This window comes from Tursiops truncatus, chromosome 13 (assembly GCF_011762595.2).
Source record: "Tursiops truncatus isolate mTurTru1 chromosome 13, mTurTru1.mat.Y, whole genome shotgun sequence".
Lineage (NCBI taxonomy): Eukaryota > Metazoa > Chordata > Mammalia > Artiodactyla > Delphinidae > Tursiops > Tursiops truncatus.
In genome coordinates this window covers 30814047-30827602 of record NC_047046.1, presented here as the reverse complement: position 1 = coordinate 30827602, position 13556 = coordinate 30814047, and the positions used below count along the sequence as shown (strand labels likewise).

Sequence of the window (13556 nt, the reverse complement as noted above, 5' to 3'; positions counted from 1 at the left end):
ATGAATGCTTGGATCCACCTACGTGTGAATGATGTAATAGAAAATACCTGCAGATTGAAGCAAGATTTATAATAGCATATGGATTCTAAGCTAAAATGATTGCTAACTGCACTCTTCTCCTTTCTATACACTGTTTCTCTTGAAGAAGCTGAATCTAACTTTCTGTGTGATTAAATACATGGGCTTAAAAAAAAGTCCCATTCCTGAGAGTTCATGTGACTCATTGGAGTTCTGTAAAGCTGTTAGTTTGAAGCTGTTTATTTTAAAGGATAAATTTGTGGCATGAAGTCAACAGCTATGAAGTAAAGCTCCTCTCAACATATATATGAATCCAACACAGAGGTTTTCTTAACCTTGACTGCCCTCAGTACATCCTTGAGTACTTGTGAGGGATCCATAAGGGCATACTTTAAAATTCTTTTGAATAAACATTCTTTTGAGACAGGCTTATTTCATTAGGACAAATATTACAAGATGACTATAGAAGTATATTCTTACAAGATTCATGCCACAAGTAAGTAAATAAATAAGTAGATAGCCGTTTTTTTGTCATTGTTAATAAACAAAACAAATTATAAATGTGAAGTATGCCTTTCTTCAGGGTTCTTTTTTTTTTTTTCAAAACGAGATTAGGTTTTTTTTCAGTCTGAAAAAGACAAACTTAATTTTATAGAGTAGTAGATCTAAGGTTACTCCTAGTGGTAGAGTTTAATTATTTATTTGGGGGAGAGGACGGGAGACAATGTATGAATACAGAGAGAAATACTTTCTCCTGTTGTATTAATTAATAATGCTGGATTGATGTTGTTTTGTTTAACTTCTCAGTGCCCTTTGTCAGACCAAATTAATGGGATTTAGTAATAAAAAAGACTCACATAGGATATATAAAGTATATATTTAATGTCACATTCAGATCTATGACTCTAAGCTATTAACAAGGCTGTTTTGACAGCTAGTACTAAAGATGGTGGGAACTGTTCTTCCGCGGGCCCGACGTTTCCTTCGCTGTGGCAGGAACTGTACTCGCGCAGCACCGGGATGCCTTGTCTCTTTCCACGCACGGCTGCTGGACCGGAAGCCGGGAGCACGCCCGGCCCAGCCTCTCCTTTGGGAGCTCACTCCCCACAGCAGCCCTTCCTCCATCCTGCGAGTTTGCCAGCAGCACCCCATGTGGGGGGCCGGGGATGGTGTGGTTTTGCAGTGCGGCCCGTGGCTGGGTGGGTGAGTCTAATTCCGTGCTTCAGTTCTCGCAAGCCGATGGTTACCGCGCATCGGCCGTGTTCTGCGTATTCTGCAGGGCCAGGTCCACGGGTACTAAACGAGGTGTTTGACAGCCTGTCCACCTTTCTTCTTGAACTCATCCCTCAGCTGGTCCAGAATCCGGGCAGGGACTTGTGGTCCCGATCATTAGGCAAGTGTCTTTGGGCATGTATATCTTTAACATCTCACAACTGCCCTGACAGTTGTATTGTCCCCTTACAGATGAGGAAAGGGGGGCCCCAGGAGCATAAATCACTCTGGCGTTAGGTTTGGCACCCTGGTCCGTCTACTCCCAAACTCATGTCTGTTAGGACATACTGACAAAGAAAATATCACAGCAAAAGCTTCTAAAAGGCTGTGCTTAATATAAATCACTGAGTTCTACAGTTGGTAGCCTGGCGTGTTCATACCTATAAACACAAACATTTTCATACGGTCTGCGAGTCCCTGAATGCACAGGTGCGCGCCCACCTCCCCCGGGCCTCTTGTTCTCTCTCCTCTGACCGGGCCACTCCTTTTCTTCCACCCTCCCCTTTGCCTGGCAGTTCCTACTTACCCTTCAGATCTCAGCTCCAATGTCACTTCCTCAAAATGGCACCATATCTAAAGACGGCCTCATTGTGATTTCCGCCAGCCACCTGCCCTGGCCATCATTGGTGATCATGCATCCATTTCAAGCCTGTATTCCCCAGCAACTGAAGCGCTACTGTGAACACTGGGGCCACTTTTCTGTTGTCCACTGTTGTGAGCCTAGTGTCCTAACACAGTGACAGCACATGGATGGCACCCAGCATGGTTGCTGGGTGAATAATTGGACATAATGCTTGGTGTCGTGCATTTGCCTTAAGGTCTTTGCCCATTGTTTTCTCCTTAATACTTGCAAATAACATGTTAAAGATAGCCTCTTTCCTGATAATTGTAAGAAAAAGAATATATAGGACTGAAATCTATCATCTTTCTTGAGGCTTTAAACTGTGGGAAGCATAGAATGGATTTCCAAGTGTGCGTAACTAAGGACTTAATGTCTCCGGGATAGTGTAAAGACAACACTGTTCCAGTGTTGGAACCTGCTTTTTGTGATCCTGGGCTGTGGGATGTGCAAAGGAACTTCTCTCCTAGCATTTCAGTGTCAGGCAATATTAAGCACCTACTTCTGCTTGGTTCTGATGGCTCCAGGAAGAAAATCCTAAAGCTGAGACTCATCCTTCAGAACTTATGCTAATACCTACTTACATTTTTAATGTAGCTCTTGATAAGTTGTTTATCAGTTCATGTATAAAATGAGGTCAGTAATAGGGTAGTGTGCGAATTAATTTTGTTTCCAAACCAAGTATAAAAAAAAATGATTAAGTATTATAGAAAGACTAAATGTTGATAGTTTGAGAGCAAAATGAAGAATTTTTCCATGTGCTTTTTCCTCTCCTCCTGTTGAGGCAGAATAACATAATGAACATTTTAAAGGGACAAAAGCAAAGACATTTCTGAACACTTAATTTTGCATCCCTCAAATCCTGAAAGTGTTGATCGAGGCAGAATTTCAGTTTCTGGGCACCTGTTTTCCTGGAACAACTGCCATGGTTAATAAACCGTGGAACCAAGATCTGTAAGGAGGTAACATCAGTAACATCCATTCTGTGCCTTCAGATGTCTTCCTGGTTCCATATGACAGCTGATATTGTTTCTTTCTGCTCTCCCCATCCCCGTGTTTACAGGGCATTGATGTACGGGATGCTCCTCTGAAGGAAATAAAGGTGACTAGTTCCCGGCGATTCATAGCATCGTTTAATGTCATGAATACAACCAAACGAGATGCTGGAAAATACCGCTGCATGATTCGAACCGATGGAGGAGTTGGCCTATCCAACTATGCAGAATTGGTAGTTAAAGGTATTTAATGTTATTTTTATACCTCCAAATAGTCTATTAAAAGAGACATGTGGGATGGTTGTGAGTTCATGATTTGTTGAAAGCTCAGACTTACCCTCGTCTGTTTCTGAACAGTAGTTTGGTGACAGGCTGTATGGATGGATTACATTTTAAGTACAAATTTTGCACCTGAGCAATACTTTTGAAAAATGTATTTTATTTATGTTGGTTCAGTTGCATACAAAGCAATGAATGTGCTCCGGGAAGTTCTTTTGCCAACTCTGTGTACAGAGATTGCAACCCTATAAATTTTTTTTTAAGGAATAAAATTTTTTTACTGATAGAAAATCACTTAAAATGCAAATATTCCCCAGCCACGGTGTTTATGATAGCAGGGTGGTTAATAAAATGAAGCAGTGTCAGTATAAAAATGTGCCGTCATATCATACAAGCCACATTGATAGTAGTGGGTTAACATTCATAATGTTGCTGTTAGGTTCTATTACTATATTTTGCATGACTGAAAAATTGAGTCATTATATTCAGGAAGGTGGGAGACGAGTAAAAAAAAGGTGGGGGATAAATTTCCTTTGGCTGGTCTGATGTTTATTGTGTGTGCATGGACTTAGGAGTTTATAGTATTAAGCTGGTAAGGCAATTTTTGGTCCCAGACAGAATTTGGACTTTTAGATATACCGTGAGGCATTTTTATACCTTGTAGCAAGCCATTGCTGCTTCCTCCTACGGGAAGACAATGATGCCTGCTTGTCACATGTTCTCCCCTGCATTTATTAAATGGGGAACATAAAATTGGTCTCTTTTGAATGGACTGTTCCTTTTGTCAGCAAATTTCTCTATGTCAGCAGTTTTACAGACTGCAGGGTTCAAACGCCAGAGCTAGCTGTGTGGGCGTGGTCCTATGGCTTACCCTCTCCGTGCTTCTGTTTCCTCATGTTTAAAATAGACATAATAGGGCTTCCCTGGTGGCGCAGTGATTGAGAGTCTGCCTGCCAATGCAGGGGACACGGGTTCGTGCCCCAGTTCAGGAAGATCCCACGTGCCGCAGAGCGGCTGGGCCCGTGAGCCATGGCTACTGAGCCTGCGCGTCCGGAGCCTGTGCTCCGCAACGGGAGAGGCCACAACAGTGAGAGGCCCGCATACGGCCAAAAAAAAAAAAAATAATAATAATAATAAATAAATAAAATAAAATAAAATAGACATAATAATGTGACCGACCCTAAAGGGCCATCAGGAGGACCAGATGCAAAAGGTATGTGAATGGCACTTAGAACAGGAGACCCAGTAGGCAACCGGCACCTGTTCAGGCCGTGACGGGGCATTGAGTGGCTCTTGTTCTCCGTTCTAGTCCATCAGTGGTCCTCATCTGAGAATGCATGACTGAACCACCTTTCCAAATAAAACAAAATACAAATACCTGCCCACCTATTCTCTACCACCATTACCACACCCATGTTGAATCAGAATCTCTGGGACCAGAGCCTCTGCCATAAAATCTATAGGTGATCCGGGCAGACGCTACTGCTGTGACATCAGCTCTGCCAACGTTAGTCTCGCCTGGCTTGGGGGGAGCTTGCCCCCAACACTGTTTATCTGCAGCAGTGGCTAATGTTCTGTGGAAGGAAGCCAGGAACCACACCCTGCAGTATCTGCTCACATGGTCTAATTTGCCACAGCAGATCCCTGTGATTTTGGGTTTGTAGTGAAACTGTAGCCCGTCTGGCTAGTTTCCGAGTTTAGGTTTTACCTGTAAGAAAACTAAAACTCTGCATAGATGTGCACACCCTCCCCTGCAGAAGGCTCTCGGGGAAGCAAGGGGTTTCCTTGTGGAAAATGGACACCATTTGCCAACAGATCCAGCAGAACGGCTGCCTCGCTGTTGCCACGGCTGAGTTCTTTATTGTCATCACTGTTACTTAATTTTCATCTTGGTCCCGTTCTTTGTGACTGTGTTCTGTTTTCTGATTTCTGGTTGCTACAGTGCTTCACTGTGCCCGTGCCCGGTGAGGCGTGGTGCTTTGTAATCAGTACGATAGAAATCTAGTCACCTCTTTAAAAATTGCCTCTGTGGGAAAGTTAATTTGTTGGGGGTTCTAAGCAAGTCAGAAATTTCTAGTCTGCCACAACACACATAAGCACAGAGGCTGAGTGGGTCCTTACTCACATTTCTGCCGCACGTTTTCCTGCCTTACGACAACGTGGAGGGATCTTGGGTCATGGTGATAAAATGTCCGGGCACCCTTTGCATCTCTGCACCCTGCCACAGCTGGTGACAATTGGCTTGCAGATATGGCTCAAATCTGGAGTTTGACTTTTCCTCCATTTATAATTTTTATAGCCATATTTTGCATGTATTTGATTTTTCAAAATGAGATAACATGCTGGATTCTACTAATTAAATAAAGCACTGCATTGACACAATTACTTTAAAATATATAATGGCATGTTTAGGCCACCTGTATGATTGAATACTTTTTATATGCATGTGTTTAGAGTGCTAATTTTTTCAAAATGGGAAAAACTTAAGTCTAAAGAGTTTATAATTTCCTTAAGGTCATTCCCTGATTTGATGCTGGCCCACAAATGAAGCCCAGGTCATTTTAAACTATCATTCTTGTCTGTTTTATGTCTACCACTGCTTTTGGTAATCAAAGACATAAAAATATTTCATGTAATCTCCACAATTCATGTATATATACATATATGCCAAGATCATATTTAATTATAGGAGATATATATTAGGAATTCATATATGTATATCAATTAGATATATGTATATGATATGTATCTATAGGTATATAAATTGTTTCTTTGCTGGCTTGATTTAGAATTATTTTTATCATGTCCTTTCACTTGGATTAAATATTTTAAATTGCTTTTTATCACTTAGTATAGATTGAGTTCCTTCCTTCTTTCCCTTTGAGAAAATTTATTCAAAATTTAAATATTGAGATTGGTTCAAGATGGCGGAGTAGAAGGACGTGCTCTCACTACCTCTTCCAAGAGCACCTGAATCACAGCTAACTGCTGAACAATCATCGACAGGAAGACACTGGAACTCACCAAAAAAGGTACCCCACATCCAAAGACAAAGGAGAAGCCACAATGAGACGGTAGGAGGGGCAAAACCACAATAAAATCAATTCCCATAACTGCTGGGTGGGTGACTCACAAACTGGAGAACACTTATACCACAGAAGGCCACCCACTGGAGTGAAGGTTCTGAGCCCCACGTCAGGCTTCCGAACCTGGGGGTCCGGCAACGGGAGGAGGAATTCCTAGAGAATCAGACTTTGAAGGCTAGTGAGATTTGATTGCAGGACTTTGACATGACTGGGGGAAACAGAGACTCCACTCTTGGAGAGCACACACAAAGTAGTGTGCGCATCGGGACCCAGGGAAGGAGCAGTGACCCCAGGGGAGAGTGAGCCAGTCCTACCTGCTAGTGTTGGAGGGTTTCCTGCAGAGGCGGGGGGTGGCTGTGGCTCACCATGGGGGCAAAGGACACTGGCAGAAGAAGTTCTGGGAAGTAATCCTTGGTGTGAGAACCTCCCAGAGTCTGCCATTGGTCCTACCAGAGAGCCAGGTGGGCTCCAGTGTTGGGTCGCCTCAGGCCAGACAACCAACAGGGAGGGAACCCAGCACCACCCATCAGCAGACAAGCGGATTAAAGTTTTACTGAGCTCAGCCCACCAGAGCAACAGCCAGCTCTACCCACCACCAGTCCCTCCCATCAGGAAACTTGCACAAGCCTCTTAGATAGCCTCATCCACCAGAGGGCAGACAGCAGAAGCAAGAACTACATTCCTGAAGCTTGTGGAACAAAAACCACATTCACAGAAAGATAGACAAGATGAAAAGGCAGAGGGCTATGTACCAGATGAAGGAACAAGATAAAACCCCAGAAAAGAAACTAAATGAAGTGGAGATAGGCAACCTTCCAGGAAAAGAATTCACAATAATGATAGTGAAGATGCGCCAGAACCTCGGAAAAAGAAAGGAGGCAAAGATCGAGAAGATGCAAGAAATGTTTAACAAAGACCTAGAAGAATTAAAGAACAAACAAACAGAGGTGAACAATACAGTAACTGAAATGAAGAATACACTAGAGGGCTTCCCGGGTGGTGCAGTGGTTGAGAGTCCGCCTGCCGATGCAGGGGACACAGGTTCGTGCCCCGGTCCAGGAAGATCCCACATGCTGCGGAGCGGCTGGGCCGCTGAGCCTGTGCGTCTGGAGCCTGTGTGTCTGGAGCCTGTGCTCCACAACGGGAGAGGCCACAACAGTGGGAGGCCCGCGTACTGCCAAAAAAAAAAAAAAAAAAAAGAATACACTAGAAGGAATCAATAGCAGAATAACTGAGGCAGAAGAACAGATAAGGAACCTGGAAGACAAAATGGTGGAATTCACTGCTGCAGAACAGGGTAAAGAAAAAAGAATGAAATGAAATGAAGACAGCCTAAGAGACCTCTGGGACAACATTAAACACAACAACATTCACGTTATAGGGGTCCCAGAAGGAGAAGAGAGAGAGAAAGGACCAGAGAAAATATCTGAAGAGATTATAGTTGAAAACTTCCCTAACACGGGAAAGGAAATAGCCACCCAAGTCCAGGAAGCACAGAGAGTCCCAGGCAGGAGAAACCCAAGGAGAAACATGCCGAGACACATAGTAATCGAATTGGCAAAAATTAAAGACGAAAAGTTATTGAAAGCAGCAAGGGAAAAATGACAAATAACATACAAGGGAACTCCCATAAGGTTAACGCTGATTTCTCAGCAGAAACTCTACAAGCCAGAAGGGAGTGGCATGATATACTTAAAGTGATGAAAGGGAAGAAACTACAACCAGAATTACTCTCCCAGCAAGGATCTCATTCAGATTCGATGGAGAAATCAGAAGCTTTACAGACAAGCAAAAGCTAAGAGAATTCAGCATCACCAAACCAGCTCTACAACAAATGCTAAAGGAACTTCTCTAAGTGGGAAACACAAGAGAAGAAAAGGACCTACAAAAACAAACCCAAAACAATTAAGAAAATGGTAATAGGAACATACATATAGATAATTACCTTAAACGTGAATTGATTAAACGCTCCAACCAAATGACACAGGCTCGCTGAATGGATACAAAAACAAGACCCATATATATGCTGTCTACAAGAGACCCACTTCAGACCTAGGGACACATACAGACGGACAGTGAGGGAATGGAAAAAGATATTCCATGCAAATGGAAATCAAAAGAAAGCTGGAGTAACAATATTTATATCAGATAAAATAGACTTTAAAATAAAGAATGTTACAAGAGACAAGGAAGGATACTATATAATGATCAAGGGATCAATCCAAGAAGGAGATATAACAATTATAAATATATATGCACCCAACATAGGAGCACCTCAATACATAAGGCAACTGCTAACAGCTATGGAAGAGGAAATTGACAGTAATGCAATATTAGTGGGGGACTTTAACACCTCACTTAATCCAATGGACAGATCATCCAAACAGAAAATTAATAAGGAAACACAAGCTTTAAATAATGCAATACACGAGATAGATTTAATTGATATTTAATTAAATATTCCATTCGAAAACAGCAGATTACACTTTCTTCTCAAGTGCACTCCCTAACACCATACACAAAAATAAACTCCAAATGGATTATGAGTTGAATCAAAACTATCTAAACAAACAAAGAGCTAGCACAAAGTTGTAGTTTGTAAATAATAGGAACAATATTTTAGTAAATTTGCACTAAATTTATGGTCCCCCAAATAAAATTCATCTTTTAAGTGTCTCATTTAGCCTCAGTCTCATGAGATTTCCCCAGCTATTTTAAAAGTCAGTATGACTTACCACACGTTGAATACGGTAAAGAACAAAGATGCCCCAACCCAACAAAAGGAACTTGCGTTGCTGGTTTCTTGATGGTCTAGGGATCTACCTGGTATCATCTTAGGGGCCAACATTTTCTCCGATGGAGATGCATTAAGTAGAAATACATTATTTCATACAGTTATCTCCTTCCCTAATGTCATGTGCGGTGCCACTCACAGTGACACTGGCACGTGGAATGCCTTTATTTGGTGCCTGGAGAGCCATTCAGCTGGCACCTGATACACTGTGGAAAACAAGATTGCCTCTCTCTCCTGTCTCAGACAAAGATCCAGAAGAAGTCAGTCTCAGGTTTTCAGCAATGAGAGAGACCTTCCTGGGTTGTAAAGAGCGTTTGCCATTGATTGCTTAGAGTTTTATCAAGCTGGGCATGACTTGTTCTTTGCTTTAGAGCTTTTCTTTCTATTCACTGCTTTAATAAGACTCATTACTGCAAGATCCATGAACAGTGGCAGTGCTGGACTTTATCACCCCAAGTGCTCACTGCTCCTGGAGCAGAACGAGTCCATTGGGATAGCTTTTGGGGGTAAACGAGTCATCCTGGAAATGCATTTATGATGAGATAAACTATAATTTCGTCCGTGTTTTTCAAGCGATGATATCTTTGGAATACAAATATACGGAGACTGAATTTAATGATATAACTAATACCTTGGGTGATTTTGAAGACACTCGGTTATTTTTTGTTTGTTTTTTTAACTCTTGACAATGGAGAGACTTCTAGAGCTTAATTACTACCACTTGAGAGAGTTTTTACAAGTCACTTTTAGTGCAAAAAAATCCTTTGGTGCCTATGTAGCTGTTCGAGAAAAATGAATTGCGTCCTAAAACAAACTGGGGATGTACCTACCTGAGCAGGCTTCGGTTTTAAAGATGGCTTATTTCACAGATGTGAACGCTATGCAAACCTCCCTCAGTATGCTTTTTCGTATTAACCTGAGCAAAACCATTCTCGTCAGTTCATTGCTGAAATGTTAATGTCTTCCCTGTTTTAGTAATTGATGTGCATTTAGCTCTTCTCAAGTGTCTGAAGGATGGCCTCCTGTTTGCCTTTCAGAGCCCCCTGTCCCCATCGCGCCCCCTCAGCTGGCCTCCGTGGGGGCCACCTACCTGTGGATCCAACTCAACGCCAACTCCATCAATGGCGATGGGCCCATCGTGGCCCGGGAGGTGGAATACTGCACCGCCAGCGGGAGCTGGAGCGACCGGCAGCCAGTGGACTCCACGAGCTACAAGATCGGGCATCTCGACCCGGACACAGAGTATGAGATCAGCGTGCTTCTCACCCGGCCAGGGGAGGGTGGCACCGGTTCTCCCGGGCCCGCTCTCAGGACCAGAACCAAGTGTGCTGGTGAGTCCGGGGATGCTGGGACCGCTTGTCAGTGTCTTCTGGGTTTTGACCTGCAACCTCCGTGCAGGTGGCTCACACTTCCCTCAGCTCTGCTGGGACCCTGTCTGGGTACAAAAGGTCCCTTCGCCTGTGGACAGCAACCCGATAGCCTGTGGACTTCAAACCTCAAGGCTTGGTATCTCTCAGGAGGCCTCCGCCCCCTTTTCCTCCGTTCTTAATTTACACCTTCCTAGGAGTATCACCTAATTCATACGGGAATCATCCCAAAATTGACAGAAGCTGTTTGCTTTAATGATGTCTGCTCATAGGTCACCGCCTCTCATCTGGGTCCCTTTGTTTTTATGTTCCCTGTTGATGTGCTTGTAGCCTCGAGGGCCTTTGGAAGGCTAGATTCCATCTTAGCGATAGCTTTAAAGCTGTGTTTTTATGGACGGATATTGAATGGAGGGGCTGCTTGCCAATGACATGGGGCCCATTTGTAAAATAAGCCAGGGTGATTTGTGGACTGCACGCCGGCTTTAAATTCTTAGATGATAAAGTTCTAATTGACTGTGCAGAGCCCGCTCTGTGGGTTGATGGAGAGAGAAATGCAGAGTCTTATAAAAATCAGACCCTAAAGAAAGAGCCCGTTAGAGGTTTGAGTGCTGTTTCTGTCTGGCTGCTCTTGGGTCGGAAGTAGAGAGAAGTGACAGGTTGGGATACCGCAGTGTTCTTTCATCATTTAAATGCAGATTCTTGCGCTGAATTGAGGGCTGAGGTGAGGAGACTCGAGACATTTTTATGGAGATAATTGATTCTTCGGGTGGCATTATTTAAGAGGACACTTATCAGTAGGTTTCGTTTCCTCTTAAGATTTCAAAGTACTCAGAGTGCAGTCTAACCCTGTCTGGTAGGAGAAATGATTAAACCTTAACAATGGTAACTGCTTCATTCTTTCTTCATAATTTGGAGTGTATAGTTTCGAAAAGTCCAAAGCTCATGGAAAAAAATTATTTTTGTAAAACTATTTTTGTTAGAAGAGGGAACAGGACCCTTTCTCTTCTTGGGGTATGTGCTGTTGGGCCTGCCTTGTCCACCCAGGTCTGTTTCCCATGTCCCACGCCCCCATGGTCACATCACGCTCAGCGCAGAGCCTCTGGTCTAAGAACTGTGGTGATTCCCACAGCCGCCATGGGTGGTCCAAGGAGAAAGGAGTTTGACAACACTTTCTCTTCCTCACTTCTCTATACCATGTCATCTCCTCTCTCTCTTTCACTGAATAAAATTTCCCTGCCTTTTTTGAAATAATTTATCATCTGTCGTAATGCAAACAATAGCTGTGTAACCCTGTATCTATCACTTTACAATATAAGAATTGTCTTCCAATCTGTTATTTATTTTATAACTGCCTCTTGAAGTCTCTGGGGCCAATACTGTGACCCCCTTACTAGGGGCAGGGAAATAGAAGCCCCTGCGGTCCTCCCCGCATCTGTGAGCAATAAGTTTGCGTTCTTTCACGTCAGCGTTATTTTGAGGAATCCTGTGTGGGGGCATGGTGCTAGATGGTCTTCCTTCCTCTCCAAAAGAAGGTTAGAATCCCATTGTCTAGGCTGGAGAAAGGACCCAATCTGTCCTTCTAGTCACTGACACCCCACCTACCTATTGTTTTCAGTTCTGTTCTTTTGTCTTTTCTCCTGGTTTTGTGCCTGTACATTTCAGGTATCAACATGATTATTGTCTACATTTCCCCTAAATATAAGGCATGCATATCTGTTTTCAGGAAGCCTTTTTGTTATGGCTGCATGATGTGTGAATGTAGAAACTTTCATAGTAGAATGGCAGTCCTTTTTTAAAACATTAAAACTAATCCTGAATGGATATCTGCATGCCAGCCCTGTGCCTTAGAGGTTTAATCTCACTTAAGCAAGGAAGCCTGATGAGAAAGCAGGCTTTTTCCTCTTACCATTTGTAACCTGCCATGGACACTGTCGCATACCTGTCCTGCACGGGGATTGAGCATTTTTGAAAAAGCTGTGGTCGAACAAGTCAATCTTAGGAAATAGAAATATGTTAGGTGAGAGGGTCAAAGCTAGAAATGAGAGGGGGAGATGCTGGGTGGGTGAGGAAAGGGAAGTTGAATGAGCCTTTTAATGTCAGAAGAAATACAGTTTCACCCTTTGTTGAACTGAGACTTTTGAGAAAATCTGCAGGAGAGCTTGTTGACTGCTCAGGTGAGCCGTGTGAAATCGTGGTATGCAGGACGGAATGAAAAGGGGGAAGGTGGATGCTACACACTCTAGACTGAAAAATGTGCTAACAGTCCCGGCCTCTTCCTCGGATGGTTCGCGAGTGTTTAGGGTTCAGCAAGAGCGAGTCATGGATCTCAAAACCTGAGAGAGACACTGAGCATTCTGCAAAGCAGATGGAAGATGGAAAACGGCCTTGGCCAGGCATGAACAGTGGATGAATCTAATAGGGTGACAGGTAATAGGAATAATTGGGCATCCATCCCATGTGGTTTAAAAGGCCAAGAGTGTGTGTCTGGAATTAGAGTAATAAAAGTTAGCAGCAGCACATATAAAAAAAGAGATTGAGGATTAGGTTTAAATACATATGCATCTACAGTACGGTCCATATTCTGTTAATCACTCTGTAATGCTGTTGCCTCACCACCCCCTCCAAAAAACAAAACCAAAAAACGAACAAACAAAAAACCCTAAGGTAAGTGTAGGTTGCATTAAGAAAGCAAAGCCTATGTTGTAGGTGGTGATAGTCTTTTTCTGCCAGTGCTGGGAAGCCTCCCTAATATTGTCACACTTACTTCTGGTCCCCACATTTTAAGAGAGAAAGCACAGAATAGATTGTGCTCAAGGGAAAGCACCCAGGATAGGAAATGTTCTGGAACTTTGCTCAACCACCGAGGAATGATGGAAGAATTGAGAAAGAGAGTGGGGACGAGCAGGGTGTCTGTGCAGATTTGACAAGAGCTAAGTCATGCATAATGAGTTTCCAGTGGCTGGTGGGTTCAGGCAGAACCTGGCATTGCAGAAGGAGATTCTATACTCGTGAGAGGATTGAGCTGGCTGAACCTGAAGGCCTCTTCAACATGAAGAGTCTTATGTTCTCTTTCTAGTGAAATGATCCAGTGTATATTTCTACCCCGAACGTCTCGGAGTTCACTTT

At 43.2% G+C, this 13556-nt stretch overlaps 1 protein-coding gene across 5 annotated transcripts in view; it reads left to right on the top strand.

Annotated features, from left to right (window-relative positions):
- The window catches only part of PTPRM (protein tyrosine phosphatase receptor type M), a 747728-nt gene that overhangs the window by 322524 nt on the left and 411648 nt on the right, over positions 1-13556 (top strand). For all 5 annotated transcript variants that reach the window (XM_073790533.1, XM_073790536.1, XM_073790535.1 and 2 more), the window contains 2 exons: positions 2973-3147; positions 10101-10394. In XM_073790533.1, coding sequence (XP_073646634.1) covers positions 2973-3147; positions 10101-10394 — 469 coding nt within the window. The remainder of the gene's footprint in view (positions 1-2972; positions 3148-10100; positions 10395-13556) is intronic.